Source organism: Dacryopinax primogenitus, assembly GCF_000292625.1.
Source record: "Dacryopinax primogenitus strain DJM-731 SS1 chromosome Unknown DACRYscaffold_8, whole genome shotgun sequence".
Classification (NCBI taxonomy): domain Eukaryota; kingdom Fungi; phylum Basidiomycota; class Dacrymycetes; order Dacrymycetales; family Dacrymycetaceae; genus Dacryopinax; species Dacryopinax primogenitus.
In genome coordinates this window covers 229,872-246,273 of record NW_024467205.1, presented here as the reverse complement: position 1 = coordinate 246,273, position 16,402 = coordinate 229,872, and the positions used below count along the sequence as shown (strand labels likewise).

Genomic DNA, 16,402 nt, shown 5'->3' with positions numbered 1-16,402 from the left:
GTCGGCGGAGCACCGGCGGAAGAAGGCGGCAAGGCTCATGGCATCTCAACCCGAAGTGCGGTTTCGGCCCGGAGGTTCGGGCCCGGAGCATTTTCAGTTTGTGACCCTGGTGGGTACAAGGTAGGAAGGCTGACAGATGCCATTCTTTTCCCCGAGTTCCTCTTCCTTCGTATCAGCATGACAATCTCTTTCGGGCAACTGTTACGGTCAGAATCTATCGACTGCTTTGACTCCTTCTCTTTCATCGGAAACCCCAACGTCGCCCACCATCGACGTCAGCATCTCGTAGTCGCCAGCTAAATCAGGCTATGCCGGTTGATGAACCTACGAAGCGAAGGCACACTCGAAATATAGGAATGCCGCCGCTTTCCTTTTTGGTTGACAGGCTGTACCGGATCACCGCACAAGACTGACCCTTCCTTTCATTCACCTATAAGTATTGAGATCCTTTGTCGCCCCATTCGTCCCCTGCGTGAGCCTCACCTAAACTTTACAGGTATTACTTGCACATCTGGGCGTATCCATTCCCGATTGACATGGCTGACAGAAATGGAGTTTACGTCTTCCAAGGCTCTAGAATTTCCCTATTACGCCCAAGCCTTTTTTCATCCCATGTCGCCTGTGACTCAATGTATATACGGCACCGTGGACGGGACGTATACTCGGGTCAAGGACTGTGGCAAGAGAACTTGTTCAAATTCGGACAATTGGGATCCCGAGGCTAAAAGCACACAGTCGCCGCCGAAGAAATGAGAATATGTTGGACCACTGGCAAGTAGGGCTTGCTTCTCGCAGGTCGTCCTTCGGTTACTATTGAAGTCGACCTGCCCTGCCAGCGCAGGGCATCGTTCAATGTCTCTGTATATATGGGTGCGTGCATTTGCTCTGTCGCTATAGACAGTATCGAACAGACCTAACGTCTGTGTAGGTATAGAGGAGGGGCAAGCCTCTCATGACGAACACACTCCACCTAGCTGTATTCCTCCCGCATTATTATACCTGTTTGTCAATATGGCACCACTACAAGTCAAATTGTACTTTGCATCTCAGCTCTGATGGTGTGCTTTACCTTTGACCTCATGGTACAACAAAGCCATCCCCACAAGTCGATAGCAGGTTCCGTCTAGGGTCAGGGGGACGTCTAAGGTCACCAGAATTGAGTTGCGGAGTGCCGAGGCGGAGTGTTTATGTCCGTGCTGAAATAAGGACATCAGAGTCCCCAATTCTCCACGTGCAGGCACCCCGATTGTGCAGATATCCAGCGGTATGAATGTGTTGGGTTGTGGGGGGAATGTGATACCCACACTGTTGATCCGCAACTGTAATGGCATTGAATGCCGGTTCGTTCATGCGACGTTCTCCCTCTATGAAGGGCGGTTGCTTGGGTTAGGCTAAGGTATCGTTCCGTATAAAGTGGGTATGGGTGAGAAGTCGCCCATGATCAGGATGCAATAGTCCATGAACTCGCCAGGATATCCTACCGAGCGGCATACGTTCACGTCCGTGGTAACCGGAGGTGACAGTTAGTGAAAATGGCCGTCACGCCACAGTTATAAGGTGAGCTGATGTGGTTGCCTCGTTAGGAGCTTGCAATATTAGCCCAGCTGAACGTCCAATGATACATAATGTCTATGTACCCGAGAGTTTTGGCTTACTGTAGTTGCGAAAAGCTCCGTGGATGATACTCTTCGATATCGAGATGCTGCTCTGACTGCGCTTTGCTGCTTGCCTCGCTGGTGGTCCAGCCTGTGACGTCGTTGAACGAAGTGAAATGAGGAGCGTGTTTGTACTCTGCAATCACAATGTGAAAAGAGTGACTGCCACGTGGAAGAGGCGAATTTTTCAGACATACGGTAAATATATTACCATGTACGATACAACAAATCAGGCCTAGGTATGTATGTGTTGGCTACGGCCCGGGATCAGTTTCCGTCCCGTACTCAACAGCAAGCGCTCTTGCAAACGAACCACAGCACAGCACGGTGTTTCCATGGATGTCAGAGGAGAGTAGAATACTTGGACAGCGTCACGGGCTGGTACTCTTGGGTGAGGATGAATTCAGGGCTGTTGTCTCGGCAGGTCACGGCTGATTCTCCCGGATGACGAATGGTCCCCATCCCAACGAAGATGACCGAGATAAACGGCCGGCACCCTCCTTCAGAAACTAAGAGGTGTACTGTATCTCCCCTCCCTGAGTACCCTGAGGAGGCTCCCAAATGACCCTAGGTGGGTTTAATTGACGCCAGTGGTACTGTGAGCAGCAACAAAGCCACCGCGGACTATCAACGATTATGGAATGGGTCAGCACGCACCGGTGATCAGGATGTTGACCTTGAAGACACGAGAGTTTGGGAAATTGCCTACCGTGTGGCGCTCGACGTTGCGGCTCGATCACACCACCTGGGAGGTAAGCACGCGCCCATACTTCGGCTATTGTGCTTGAATGACGACTCCTCTAGAAATCTCCTTCTCTTTCGACGTCAGAACAAGGGTTTACAAAGTTGAGAGGGTGCTCAAGGTATCCTTTTGGCAAACGGCTCCGACTTCGAGAGGGTCCCACACCCTTACACCGCGGAGAAGGGAAACGCCACACGTGCGGCACCGGCAGCAATCGACGTCATCGCCTGTGCTTCCCTTCGTTTCTTTTCTCTTGTTCTCCTCCTGCCGGGCTTGCACAAGCGATCGTATCTTTACACCCAACGGCGACTTCACCTTTCTGGACAGAATATAACTTTGTTCCTGGGTGATTGATTGTTCCTGGTCCCTGGGGATAGGCACGGCTCCGAAATCACATCCTATTACCACGTTGTAATTACGGGGCAAAGTGCTTCTAGCACCGAGCTTGGAAGCTTAATTGGACGATGTCAGGCCTCTTCTTGGTTCACTCAAGCAAGGAAAATGCAACACGATCTTCCACTGTGGATGTTTATATATGCATGACAATATCTGGAGGGCGCTGAGAACCCGTTCTAACTGGGGCTCAGTGGGCTGATGGGGTTCTCTGCTGTCCAGTCCGTATATGGCGGTCCCCTAGGGGTCAGTCCAACTATCAATCATAGACCTTCTCACTCGGCTGCTGGCTATTCTGGTGATCATATCTCTGACGAAGTTAAGCACTTACTTGGTAATTCTTGAAGTGAGCTGATGATACCATTCTTCTAGCGCGCGAATCAATGTTTTCGTACGCCAGCGCTGAGCAGGTGACCTGAATTGAATGGTTACATGTCCGTCCTACATCCATTCTTTCCTTGTAAGAGCTTCTTCCGGGTACAATTGCGCTGATGGCGAACCCCTTCTTCTGTGATAGCCTCGTTCTCTGTGCTCGGGGGTTCTGTTTTCCGGTGGTCTAAGGGTCTGCGATGAGCCAGTCGTCAACGGTGTTCTATTCGATTCTCCTCTTGGACGTACAATTCAAGCACTTTTTGTGCACGAAGTGATCTTATCCGGAATTGGATTCGGTATTCCACTCCAATTTGGCTCTTGTCGCCGACTTTCGAGTCGATGTGCAGTTGCTTCTACGCCATTTAGGTAGGTGACTGTCGTCAAGATCACCGCATCTCCTCGGGATCACGTCACCTCTGTGGGTAAACCTCTTGATCCCAAGTCCTTTCTGTAAGGGCGATTTTGTATAAATATTGGCCCATTTGTACTCTCGAAACACCAGGACCAGACCACAGTCGATCCAATCACCAGCAGATCTCCTCTCGATCCCTCAAGAGTCAACAAACATGCAGTACTCTCGCCTCATCGCTTTCTTCATCACCCTCTTCACCTTTGGCCTCTTGGTCAGCGGCGCCCCTGTTGAGGAGCGTGAGGTGGACAAGCGCGACGTCAGCGCCCAGGTGCTCTCGACTGTCCAGAACCTGCAGACCCAGGTTGCCGCTGTCGTCAGCCAGCTTTGTCAGTACTATTTCTACGTTGAATAGACTGTTATTGATATTTCAAAACTTCAGCCGCCCTCGACCCCGCCACTGCTACCCTCGCCGATGTTGAGCCCCTCGTCGGCCAGGTCGAGAGTCTCGTTTCCGGTACCACCCTTGGCCTGTCTCTCTTGAACGTTCTCAAGCGTGATGAGATTGATGCCCGTCAGCTCGGTGACATCACCTCCACCATTGCCTCCGTCCTCAGCGACCTCATCTCTGTGAGTGACAGGTTCTGTGGAGACACGCACGGGATGACTGATCAGTCGTTTGACACTTTCTAGACTGTGACTGGTGCTCTTAGCGGCTTGACCGGCATTGCCGGTGTCACTGGCGCGGCTAGTGGCCTGAGCAATCCTCTCTCCAACATCCTCACGGTCGTTGAGGGCCTCGTCCCTGGTGTTCTTACCCTCGTTACCGGCCTTCTTACCACCGTCCTCGGCCTCCTTGGCACCCTTGGTCTTACTGGCCTCCTCGGGATCCTTGCCCTCTAAGTAAGCACGTTAACCTCTGCTGAAGGTCCCTTTAATGACAAGTTGCCGCGGAATTAGATTTCCTTTCCTTCAGTTTGAGAAGTCGACTGTGCTCGTTCTCTAATCTACACAGGCTCTATCATCAAGCTCGATCCTGGCTATGTAGATACAGCTTAGTAGTGCCTCTAAATGCAGTCCCCCGTTGTTTTCCCACCCGTCGGGTCGTTCTTGGTGGCCTGCGTGCATGCGAAGATGCAAGAATCTGAAGGTTGTTACCGCGTGGCAGTCGTGCGATCTCGAGTGCGGCTACACGTTGAGCCGGCGCGATCGGAAGGAAGGGGAGGAATTGCGTGTACATTATTCAATGCGGTGCATATTCTTAGGGATGATGTCGGGTTCTTCTGGTCTCATCGTTCATTCCCGCGCTGATTCGTCCTCAGCGCGCTGTCAAAGGGATGGCATCTTGCCGAACGATGGGGCCAACACATCTCATCTAATCGCGGTGTCAATGCGCAGTGCATGCTCCGATTCGCATGTCAGCACGTTCTTGAAGTCGTGCAGAGTGTCAGGAATGAAGCAGAGCTGGTGCCGCTGTGCCGTCGTTGAGAGGGACGGGTGTTTCCGCGTCGAACTCGAGGGGCAGGGAAGGTTGCAGCTTGATGAATGCGCTGGCCGCGTATGCTGTCTCAAAACGATACTCGGGCATTCCCGTCTTCGGTGTACCGCGATTGATCTGGTTCGATTCTTGAAGAATGTCATTGGTCCTCATTGAAACATCCAGGGAATGTGCATTGTTACAACAGACCAACAGACCAACAGACCCGGTGATTGTTGATCCGAAGGCAGATTAGAGCATGCCAGCAGGTCGCCCTGGTTGAGGTCATATGCGAGCCTTGACAGAATAAGACACAAATGTCGTCTGCAAGGCTGTAGTAGATGTCGCGTTCCACCGATGAGACATACGCGTCGCGTCGCAGTATAGACGCGTCAAGCGTCGAGCAGAAGCGCTTATCTGATCACAGACGCCCGACTCGACAGGCTACTTCTTTGTGCTTGCAAAGAAACTCCTCCCAGTGATCCGTTCTTGATAATTGCTTCTATCAGCAAAGAATCTTTCCACCGAGAAAAGCAGAGAAGCCGCGTTGTTTCCGGTGACAGAGCATTACGGCCAAAACGACTCCTTACGTGCGGGCTGCACGTGTTTTCTGCCTCCGCTCCTTGCTGCATAGACGCGACCGAACACAAATCGCTATCCGCTCATCATCGTCGACAACTCTCCCTCAACCCCTCTCATTTATCATTTCATCTCTCCTTTTTATATAGGCCATGAACGGCCACTCTCACCCGCCGAGCTCCGGATCCGGCATTCCCTCTCACAATCCTTCCATGACCTCTCTTCCGCTCGAGGACGACGTCTTCTCTCCCAGCACCGATGCCGCCGGAAGGCTGCTCGAACGCGCTGAACGATACCTACAGGCGAAAGATCAACAGCTGCAATGGGCTGGTCGACTTGGACAAACAGTTTTGAATCAGCAGCTCGCTATGGAAGCTCTTGTATCGCGAATCAAGGAAGACGAGATATACGCATATGGAGATAAAGCCGGCATACGAGAGGAGGAAGAGTTGAGGAACATCCAGGATATGATGCAGAAGTGGGACAAGGAAATTGAGGAGGAACTTTCCCAGCTGCAGCATGATGTGCGTGTTCCGATCGCAACGTTGGGCTCGCAATACTGAAATACATCTATAATTAGGCCCCGGATGGTTCATCTGTACCATACCCAGCGATCGACGAGACGGAGATGTTCGAGAGTCCCGACAATGGTCTCGACTCCACTCCGCGACACTACCTAGAAAACCAGACCGGCGTTCCTCCCTCTACCAGCGCCACATCTGCTGCGCAGTCATCGCGGAGAGCAAAGAACGCTGCCCACAGAAATGAGGATGCAGGTACGATAATTTCCATACGTCGTCTCCCGCGATTACCTCTGACTCTATGATAGGGTTCGCACTTGAGATCTCAGACTCTTTGATTATCGAAATTCGGCGACTACAGACCTTGCTGCAGGAGCGCGACAAGATCATCACAGAAACCACAGAAGCTGCTCGACAACGGGATGAAGAAGTTCTTGCGCTCAAACAACAGGTCAAGAAGCTGGAGCAGAACTCGGAGAAGTTTCGGGAAGAGAACTGGGAGCTCGAAATGCGGCTTCAGGAATCGTCACAAAAGGAGATAACTGCCACGTCTGAAGCGCGCCGCTTGGCCAGCGAAGAGAAGCGTCTCATGCGTGAACTGACCCACACGCGTGGCGAAAACGAAACCCTCAAGGCAAGCGTGGAGAATCTCGAGACGCAATTAGAAGAGCGTCAGGCGCAGCACGAGAAGGCCACTGCCCAATGGCGTCTTGACCAAGTCCGCCTCTCTCGTGAGAAGAGCGATCTTCGCCAGGTATTAGAAGAAGAGCGCTCTCAGGAGGAAAGACGCAAGCGGATGCGCATTGTCAGTGGATCTTCTCTACGAAATCAGAGCGCCGTTTTGGAGGAGGATGAAGAGGAACCTGAGGTGGACATTTTCGCTCCCAGCAAAGGTCGCAAGTCACTTCCGTTTGGTTCGGTGCCCACCGTGGATATTCAAGAGGCCGATGAAGAGGAATATGAGCCTGAAGAGGACCCAGAACTTGCTTCCTCGGTCCTCAGCCAACCTCGAACTCCTAGTGGTCGGTCCTCAAAAATGGACGTTATGCGCGCTCAGCTCTCACATTCACATCTTCGCCAATCTGCTCTCAGACAAAAAGTCGGCAAGAAAGGCAGCGCTGATTCTCTCGTTCCCCCTGCACCCGCGTACGAACAAGAGGAGGAATGGGAGGAGGAAGCCGATGCTGACGAGCACACCAGTGTTCCTTCCACTCGCGGTAGATCTTCTCGCGGTCGGCGTGGCACTGGCACGAGAGGACGGGGAGCCGGATTTGGCGCAAGCAGATCTCGCGCCGCTGTACAAGAACTCTTTCTTTCTGACTTCACTTCGTCCTCCCCGCCTTCGATCGAGCTGGACGAGCCGCCTCGGCTGGAAGCAACTTCACCTTCGCCTAACAATACCACTGTCAATGGTAGTCTGGGCATGGATCCAATGTATGCGACATCCCTCACCCCTCCTGGATCTCGACCTGCATCCCTGCTCCACGGTGCCAGTCCCCTGCGTCGGGTCACCGGTACAAGTCTGGGCGACGAGCTCGGTGACGTGGACTGGAGCGCTGCAGAGCGTCGCGAGATGGCAGAAACCGAGATACAAACCGATCCGATTGAGCCCACCATCCAGATCATTGAGAAGGAGATCATCAAAGAGGTTCCTGTCGAGGTCATCCGCGAAGTCGAGAAGCTCGTTGAAGTACCCGTAGACAGGATCGTGGAGAAGCTCATCGAGGTGCCTGTGGAGGTTGTCCGTGAAGTGGAGACCAGGATTGAAGTTCCAGTCGAGGTGATTCGTGAAGTAGAGAAGCGAGTTGAAGTGCCCGTGGAGAAAGTCGTCGAGAAGGAAGTTGTTAAGATCAAAGAAGTGCCGGTCGAGGTCATCCGGGAGGTTGAGAAGCGCGTGGAAATCCCTGTTGAAGTCATCAAGGAGGTTGAGAAACGTGTGGAGATCCCGGTTGAGATTATCAGGGAGGTCGTGAAGCTAGTCGAGGTTCCCGTCGAAAAGATCGTCGAGAAACGCGTGGAGGTTCCCGTCGAAGTCGAGAGACGAATCGAAGTCCCGGTAGAGAAGATCGTCGATCGTCATGTTGAGGTCCCCGTGGAACGTGTTGTCGAAAAGCGAATCGAAGTCCCTGTCGAGATCATCAAGGAGGTGATCAAAGAGGTGGAGAAGCGCGTCGAAATCCCTGTTGAAGTCATTAGAGAAGTCGAAAAGCGCGTGGAGATACCTGTGGAGAAAATCGTTGAGAAGCGTGTTGAGGTTCCCATCGAGGTCATCCGAGAGGTGGAAAAACGTGTAGAAGTCCCCATTGAGGTTATCAAGGAGGTCGAGATACGCGTTGAGGTCCCTATTGAGACGATCAAGGAGGTCGAGAAACGCGTTGAAGTGCCAATCGATCGCATCGTTGAAAAGATCGTTGAAGTGGAGCGTATCGTGGAGAAGCGAGTGGATGTGCCTGTTGAAGTCATCAAGGAGATCGAAAAGCGGGTTGAGGTACTCGTGGAAGTTATCCGCGAGGTGGAGAAGCGAGTCGAAGTTCCTGTGGAAGTTATCAAGGAGGTGGAGAAGCGCATCGAGGTACCGGTGGACCGTGTCGTGGAGAAGATCGTGGAGAAGATCGTGGAGAAGATCGTCTTTAGAACACCACCCACCACGCCTAGGGTTGTGCCATCTCAGCCGCAAGTGTCACCGACCCCGCGGGGCTTTGCACCACCTGCATCACGCACCGATACTGACACAGGCGATGATGGCTACACGACTGCCACAGAGAACCAGCGACCTTCTACATCAATGTCATCTACAACAGATGAAGAATACGCTGACGCCCGCAGCGTGGCTACCGCAACACCAACCCAAGAATTCTATTCTGTCAGCGGAGGAGGAGACAGTCGGGACCTGCTGGGTAACGCCGCAGATGACGAAGATGAGGATGAGGATGGCACTGAGTATGCTGAGAGTATACGTCCAATGCCTCGGCGCCGGGAAGGTGGGACTCGAAGAGGTCCGATCGATGCCATCTATGAACCAGCCATAACTGAGTCTGAACCGGAACCCGAGCCAAAGCGACAGATGGCCGAAGCAGAGGTCCAGACGGACGAATGGGTGCCCCCGTTGCCGTCCCCTGTTCTGGAGAATCTGCCTGCAACAGGCGGAAGGGGATTGTTCTTGGTTGGGCCAAAGTCTCAGATGACGTTTGTTCCCAGCATGCCCCAGGCCATGTCCGCTGCATCCGCGAGTACAACGTCACTCACACTTCCGGTCTCCCGTCCTTCGAATGCCACGTCTGCTGCTGTGCCCGCGTCTCTGCATAGCAATGGTGAAAGAATGGCCAGCAAGCGCACACCGAGCATTGAGTCTGTATTCGCGATGGAAAAGGCGGTCGGTAATAAGACAAGCACCACACCAAGTGTCATCCTCGACCGGAGCAAGCCTCCAGTAATGTCTTTGCCACCCCCACCGCCGCTCCCGCCCCCCAGCTCAATGCCACTCGCCAAGCCACAACCACCTCCTCGACCCACTTCTCCCCCTCCTCCTGAACTACTTGCCCGCGCTACGTCACCGACTTTCGGAGCCTCTGCATCCGGCATGCTGGCCCCCCCGCGAAGTGGTCTTCGTCCATCAGGGTCCGCACCTCCACCAACGCTACGCTCTGTGCCCTCGACTGGTAGCTTCAAGTCGTCAAAGAGTCCGAACACTATGCTCTTTCCCTCGAGTACTCTCTCGCCTGTGGCAGGGTCTCCCCCAGATGCCCCACGGCACGGGCAGGCTTCTCAATCTCAAGTTTCGTTAGTGCCATCAAGTCGCTCGTCGCGTCGACAATCCCTATCCAGTATGGGTAGTGAAAGAGTCCACTTTGCTGCTGCACCACCACGAGCTTCCCAGGCGCCCAGCACACCCGGAAAACGTACAGCGATATCCAATGCATCTGGACCGCAACCAAGTTCAACAGATCCGGCCATCATCCACTCGATCACGCAAACTATGATTGGCGAATTCTTGTACAAGTACAACCCTAAGGCGTTACGAAGAGGTTACGGAAAGGAGAGGAATAAGAAGTTCTTCTGGGTGCATCCATACACAAAGACACTCTATTGGAGTGATGCGGACCCCGGGGCCCTGGGCACGACCGAAACTGTTGCGAAGAGTGGTAAGTCATAGTGTCTGCTGTGGAGGTAATACTCTGAACCTTAGGTCTAGTGTACATCGAGTCGGTCAGAATTGAGGAGGACACAAACCCAAAGCCACCTGGTCTACATCAAGAGAGCATTGTGGTTTCCACAACTACTAGGGAGTTGAAATTCACAGCGCCAACCAAAGAAAGACATGAGATTTGGATCAATGTATGTCTGAGGGTGTCTATTGTTTCACCCCATCTGACACGTTATCAGGCCCTGAGGTACCTCATCGCCCGTCCGCAGGACGTGTCTCTTTCGCCTCAAGCTGACCCTGGAAACGATACAACCCTGACCGTGGGTCCCATCAACAGTACTCCAATAAAGAGCACCAGTCTTGCGAGTCCCAGAAGCCAAAGATCGTATCGCAGCATCAGCAATGAAGGAGCTGTTAACGAGCATGGCTGGAATGTTGCTCCCAACATGCCAAATACCCCACGTGGCAAGCGTAGCCATTCTCAGCTGTCGACTGGTTCCACGAGAAAACGACCCGGCACTCCAGCTGCCGAGTACTTGAGATTGAGTGAGAGTCCCCAGAAGCCAGGCACACCTTTTGTGGTAAATCCGGAAGTCTATCACGATCAGGAGGAGGATCTGAGCTATACGGACGAAACATTCGAAATGACCGAGGACGTCAACGCCCAGGAAGGTTATGAAGGTCTGGAGAATGTTCGAGCATGCTGCGATGGCAAGCATGACGTCGGCACGCTGGCATCTCATCCACCCCACATGCACAACTACCATCACAACAGGATGTTCCAGAACCGTACCATAAACCATAACATGCCACCCCCCCCACCCCCGCCACAGTTTGCGCCGCCACTGCCTCCTGATATTCCAGATCGGCCGGCGTCCCCTTCGGCATGGTCTTTCCGATCGAAGGGTAGCGGTCGCTCCGGCGGCGGAGGTCTCTTCGCTGGAGGTTCGCTCCCGCGCAATATCTTCGGCACGAAACGAAGGAGGACCGTCGGCACGTCCGGCCGTTGATCCTGCCAACTGTACCTTTATGAAGTTCTTGCTTATACCCTTGTTCACCGGCACGCAAACATTTCACCACATATATGACGATAACCCTCTTGCATATACGCCGCTCGCTTACGTCTCTTTCGTTGTTTGTCGTACCCTTGGTTACCTCTCGTTGCTCCCTGTCTTTTCCTTGTTTTTTGTGGTGTATCCGCGGTTCCTCGTCACCTATCCTACGTACCACTCTTATACGAACACGAGCTAAATATCCTGTCATTTATGGAAATCTGGTTTTTATGATGTTCTTGTGCACTTCCGCACATAACTCATGTCCCTCCACTTGCGGTGCCCTTGTGGTCGTTCGCACAACACAGATATCCCGGCCTTCCAACTGCTTTCGCAAATCGCCTTTGAAACATCGACTTTCTAGTTACGTAACTTTGAATGCACATGGTGTACACTCCCACTCTGCACCAGGCCTCTTCTGTTCAAGTGTTATCGGACGTCTTGGTCCGATTAGTTTTTCGCCAAGCCGCCTCTGACGCATGCATGGAGGCGCATGAAAAAAGAAGCAAGCTCCACGTTGTACGGGTTCTAGGCTTCATTAGCAATGGGTTGTCAGATTAGGATGCTAGTAGATAGAAAATTGACAATAACTTATTTTGGTATAGATGACTATGAAATATATAAGCGGCCATCAATAGATGACCTCCACTGTTTCCAAACCCGGAAATTGAAATCACTTGACCTGTCTCTGCCGTAGCAAGCTGGGTAAAGTGGCACCGAGGAGGCGAGATAAGTTGCAAGTTCCAAGTGGAAAATCCCTGGGCAACGTAGTTGGCCAGGACCTTGGGGGGGGCAAACCTATTGAAAATGGACTAATCCGGTAGTTTCTTCCGTGTGTCACGTGTTCTTCACGCGGCCTCTCTTTCCGTTCTTCCACGGAATCTATGCACTCCCAGACATGCCCACAACTCTTGAAGGGTGGTATATGTATGCTTTCTGATTTGATCAACAATGGCATCGACTGGATGCACATTGCAAGGGAACAACCAATGCAATGGCCAACTGATGGAAAGCCAGATCAACTGATGCCACGCACAACACAACTCCCATGATGACAACCACCTCCACCATACAGACAAACAATGCAATGGATGTTGACCAAGCGAAACATAACACATCCACCATCCGCTGCTACAGCTGCCAAGGGTTCAGCCACGTTTGGGCTGAATGTCCTAAACAATTGAGACACATCAAGACAATTGCATTTGATGACATATGCAAGCTCATCACTGAAGAGTTTGCAAAGCATTGTCCTCCAAGAAAAGCAGATGAACTGATGACACCAGTTGAGACGTCCAAGGAGGATTTTTAGAATGGTCCACAAAAGAGAGCACAATTTGTGTGACCAGTAAAAGTGATCCTTATGTACACCCCTCCCATAATAACAATTTGTTGACAAAACAACCAATTGTGGGACAGGTGTCATATGAAATGCAGAAGGTGCTGGACAATACAACATGAGGAGACAACCCTCTACAACTGATTATGTCGGTTTGGGACCGACAACAGACAGAACTGAGTATACAACTGCAAACACTGGACATGTCACAAGAATTTGAGGCACGAGCAGTTCTCAATTCAGGAGCAACAGGACTATTCATTGATATGAGCTACATTGAAGAATACAACTCAACAACAATGCTGCTGGAATGTGCACAACCAGTCTACAATGTCAATGGAATGCCCAATGAGGCTGGAGTGATCTGACACACAGTTGACCTCATCATATGATACAGAGAACATACAGAATGTGCAACATTCCACATAACAGGACTTGGGTACAAGGAAGAATTGATCAGACATCTGTGGCTCGTGCAGCACAACCCGGACATCAACTGGATGACAGGAAAGGTGTTGATGACATGATGCCTGGAACAGTACTTGATACACATACATATGGCAAAACAACAGGTAGAATGGCAGAAATGACCTCTGCCTGCAATAGCACAGGAAGATGATGGCACAGACAATGATGATTATGAAATAATAATTTGTGCTGCCAAAAGCATCTCAGCATGTCTTGCAGCTGCACAACCAGCTGAAGACTGACAGGGAAGAATGTTTGATGATATCATGCTGACAGCCTATCATGACTACAAAGACATATTTTCGAAAAAATTGTTCAATCAACCACCAGAAATGAGGGTGTGGGATCATGCAATTGAACTGAAACCAGGATCAGAGCCACATAGCACAAAGGTGTACCCACTATTGTCCAACAAACAACACAAATTGGATGAATCCTTGAAGGAAAACCTTGCAAGTGGACATATCTGACCGTCAAAATTGCCCATGGCATCACCAGTGTTTTTTGTAAAGAAAAAGGATGGGACACTATGATTGGTACAAGATTATTGACAACTGAATGAGATGACAATCAAGAATTGTTACCTGATCCCACTTATTTTGGACCTAGTAAACAAACTATGTCATGCACAATACTTCACAAAACTAGACATACTTTGGGGATACAACAACATTCAGATCCAAGAAGGAGATGAATGGAAGGCTGCCTTCCACACAAATTGTGGACTCTTCGAACCACTTGTCATGTTCTTTGGACTTGTCAACTTGCCAAGCACATTCCAGATGATGATGAACAATATATTTTGAGAACTAATTGATGAAGGAGTTGTTGTGGTATACATGGATGACATCCTCATATTCATGGAAACATTGGACAAACATCAACAGATTGTAAGATGTGTGCTTGATGTCTTACGGATGTACCACCTATACCTCAAGGCCAAAAAATGCAATTTTGAGCAGACAAGGATCAATTACCTGGGACTCGTTATCAGTCAAGGCAACATTGAGATGGACCCAGTTAAAATTGCAGGTGTTGCTGAATGGCTGACACCATGGAATGTGAAAGACATCCAAAGTTTCATTGGATTCTGTAACTTCTACCAATGCTTCATACATGGGTTTTCCAACATAGCATGTCCACTACACAATTTGAGATGAAAAGACAACATCTGGATGTGGGAAGTAAAGCACAACCAAGCATTGGAGGCACTGAAAACAGCCATAACATCAGCACCAATACTGGCACTACCACAGGACAACAGACCATTCTGAGTCGAAGTGGATGCATTGGACTATGCAATTGGAGCTGTCTTATTGCAGCTGAACACAGATGATGAATGGCATCTGGTGGCATTCATGTCAAAGAGCCTGTCGGATGTGGAACATAATTACAAAATACATGACAAGGAACTGCTTGCAATCATATGTGCCTTTGAAGAATGGAGACACTTCCTAGAAGGCACCCCTGATAAGATACACATCCTTACCAATCACCAGAATCTAGAATATTTTGCCAAATTGCAGAAACTCACAAGACAACAGGCATGATGGTCACTCTACCTGTCACAATTTGACTATACATTAAAACACCAACCAGGATGATCCAGCAGAAAACCGGATGCACTATCATGACATGCTGACCACAATCATGGAACACATGATAATGAAAATGTTGTACTGCTCAAACCAGATGTCTTCATGATTGCAGCTGTGCATTGGGGACACACCCTTATTGTGGGGGAGGAAAACAGGCTCCTTTATGAAATATGACAGACACATGACATGGACAAACCAGTGGTACAAGTACTCAAAGCACTACACAATGACAAAACATCTATGATTGTTGCAAACAAATGGAGTGAAGAACAGGGACTGGTGCTCTATCATGGAAAAGTATATGTTCCACAGAACAATGTGCTTTGTGCCAAAATTGTCAGCCTACACCATGATTTGCAAATTGCAGGACACCCAGGATGTTGGAAAACACTGGAGCTTGTTGCACATAACTACTGGTGGCCCAACATGAACCAATTCATTGGAGAATATGTTTGAACATGTGATGCATGCAATTGTACCAAGACATACCCACAACAACCCATTGGAAACCTCATGCCAAATCAGATCCCAAATGCACAATGGGAAATTGTTACAGTCAACCTCATAATGCAACTCCCGGCAAGCAAAGGATACAGTGCAATATTTGTTGCCATTGATTGACTCACCAAACATGCTCACTTTGCTGCAACACAAAGTGAAGTAATGTCAGCAGGAATCACACATCTCTTTTGTGACAATGTATCGCAAAATCATGGACTGCCTCACAAGATCATCAGCAATTGTGGAACACAATTCATATTGAAATACATGCGCAAACTCAACAGTCTCTTAGGCATCAAAATATTGGCATTGACAGCATACCATCTGCAGAGCAACAGACAGACTGAGCATGTCAACCAGGAACTGGAACAGTATCTCCAACTCTTTGTAAACCATTGACAAGATGATTGGGCCAATTGGCTTGCATGCACTGAATTTGCATACAACAATTGTATACATGTTGGAATGCAACACTCACCATTCATGGCCAACACAGGATGTAACCCATGAATGGGCATTGAACCAATATGGGAGGTCACAATTGCAGGAGTCAAAGAATTCACAGGAACAATGCAGCAAATCAAAAGCAAATGCAAGGCTGCATTGGCAAAGGTGGCAGATGACATGGCCGAATTCTATGATTGACACTGACAAACCACAATTACATACAACATAGGGGATGTTAGGGCAACACAGGCTGACTAAGTCTGCTCACCTAAGAGTGCCAAGAGTCTAAGCAGGCAACAAGGAAGTGGAGTAGACCTGATGACTAAGACCTATCTACAGTATAGGTACCTGTGGATGATCCTAAGAGACCAAGTCTGAAGAGACAGTCCCCAGGCAGAGTAGGCCTTATATTTATACCTCTGTGGTGGAACCTGCTAGAACATCTTGCTTACTCAGCCTAGTCAGGTGATCAGGTCATATGACCAAGGATGAGGTCATATGAGGTCATGCACAGCCATGCACAGCAGGTCACCTGACCATCCAATCCTTCCAGCAGGTTCCAGCACATGCCAAGGTATACCAGCTACTTCCATGTCATAAAGGCTTAGTCATGTCTCTTGACCAAGCAATGAGCTGGTGCCCTGACATCACCCCCCCTTCTAGACATGCTGTCCCAGCATGTTGATACTCCTTCTTCTGCTTTTCCCTTCTTCTTTCCAGATGTCCAATCAAAGAGAACCCTTTTAGGTGGTATAGTATAGTTAA

The 16,402-nt window shown here is 50.1% G+C and overlaps 5 protein-coding genes across 5 annotated transcripts; 4 read left to right on the top strand and 1 right to left on the bottom strand.

The window, feature by feature from the left end:
- Window positions 1-439: 439 nt before the first annotated feature.
- DACRYDRAFT_21898 (uncharacterized protein) lies at window positions 440-1,289 on the top strand. Its single transcript, XM_040772591.1, has 2 exons — window positions 440-1,020; window positions 1,070-1,289. The coding sequence occupies exon 1, from the start codon at window positions 550-552 to the stop codon at window positions 751-753; it is 204 nt and encodes a 67-aa protein (XP_040629029.1). The 5' UTR covers window positions 440-549; the 3' UTR covers window positions 754-1,020; window positions 1,070-1,289.
- A 1,928-nt stretch (window positions 1,290-3,217) lies between these two features.
- DACRYDRAFT_94582 (uncharacterized protein) lies at window positions 3,218-4,587 on the top strand. Its single transcript, XM_040777232.1, has 5 exons — window positions 3,218-3,250; window positions 3,308-3,900; window positions 3,954-4,141; window positions 4,205-4,414; window positions 4,472-4,587. The coding sequence occupies exons 2-4, from the start codon at window positions 3,729-3,731 to the stop codon at window positions 4,412-4,414; spliced, it is 570 nt and encodes a 189-aa protein (XP_040629028.1). The 5' UTR covers window positions 3,218-3,250; window positions 3,308-3,728; the 3' UTR covers window positions 4,472-4,587.
- Window positions 4,588-4,845: 258 nt separating this feature from the next.
- On the bottom strand, window positions 4,846-5,308 carry DACRYDRAFT_21896 (uncharacterized protein). The gene has a single exon (XM_040772590.1). The coding sequence runs from the start codon at window positions 5,160-5,162 to the stop codon at window positions 4,959-4,961; it is 204 nt and encodes a 67-aa protein (XP_040629027.1). The 5' UTR covers window positions 5,163-5,308; the 3' UTR covers window positions 4,846-4,958.
- Window positions 5,309-5,779: 471 nt separating this feature from the next.
- On the top strand, window positions 5,780-11,242 carry DACRYDRAFT_107069 (uncharacterized protein; the record flags this gene model as incomplete). The annotated part of the gene is made up of 5 exons (XM_040768396.1): window positions 5,780-6,091; window positions 6,148-6,343; window positions 6,397-10,230; window positions 10,281-10,423; window positions 10,472-11,242. 5 exons carry the CDS (start codon window positions 5,780-5,782, stop codon window positions 11,240-11,242), a joined length of 5,256 nt encoding a protein of 1,751 aa, XP_040629026.1.
- A 1,584-nt stretch (window positions 11,243-12,826) lies between these two features.
- Window positions 12,827-12,991, top strand: DACRYDRAFT_51415 (uncharacterized protein; the record flags this gene model as incomplete). The annotated part of the gene is made up of 1 exon (XM_040775040.1): window positions 12,827-12,991. The coding sequence occupies one exon, from the start codon at window positions 12,827-12,829 to the stop codon at window positions 12,989-12,991; it is 165 nt and encodes a 54-aa protein (XP_040629025.1).
- Window positions 12,992-16,402: the final 3,411 nt, after the last annotated feature.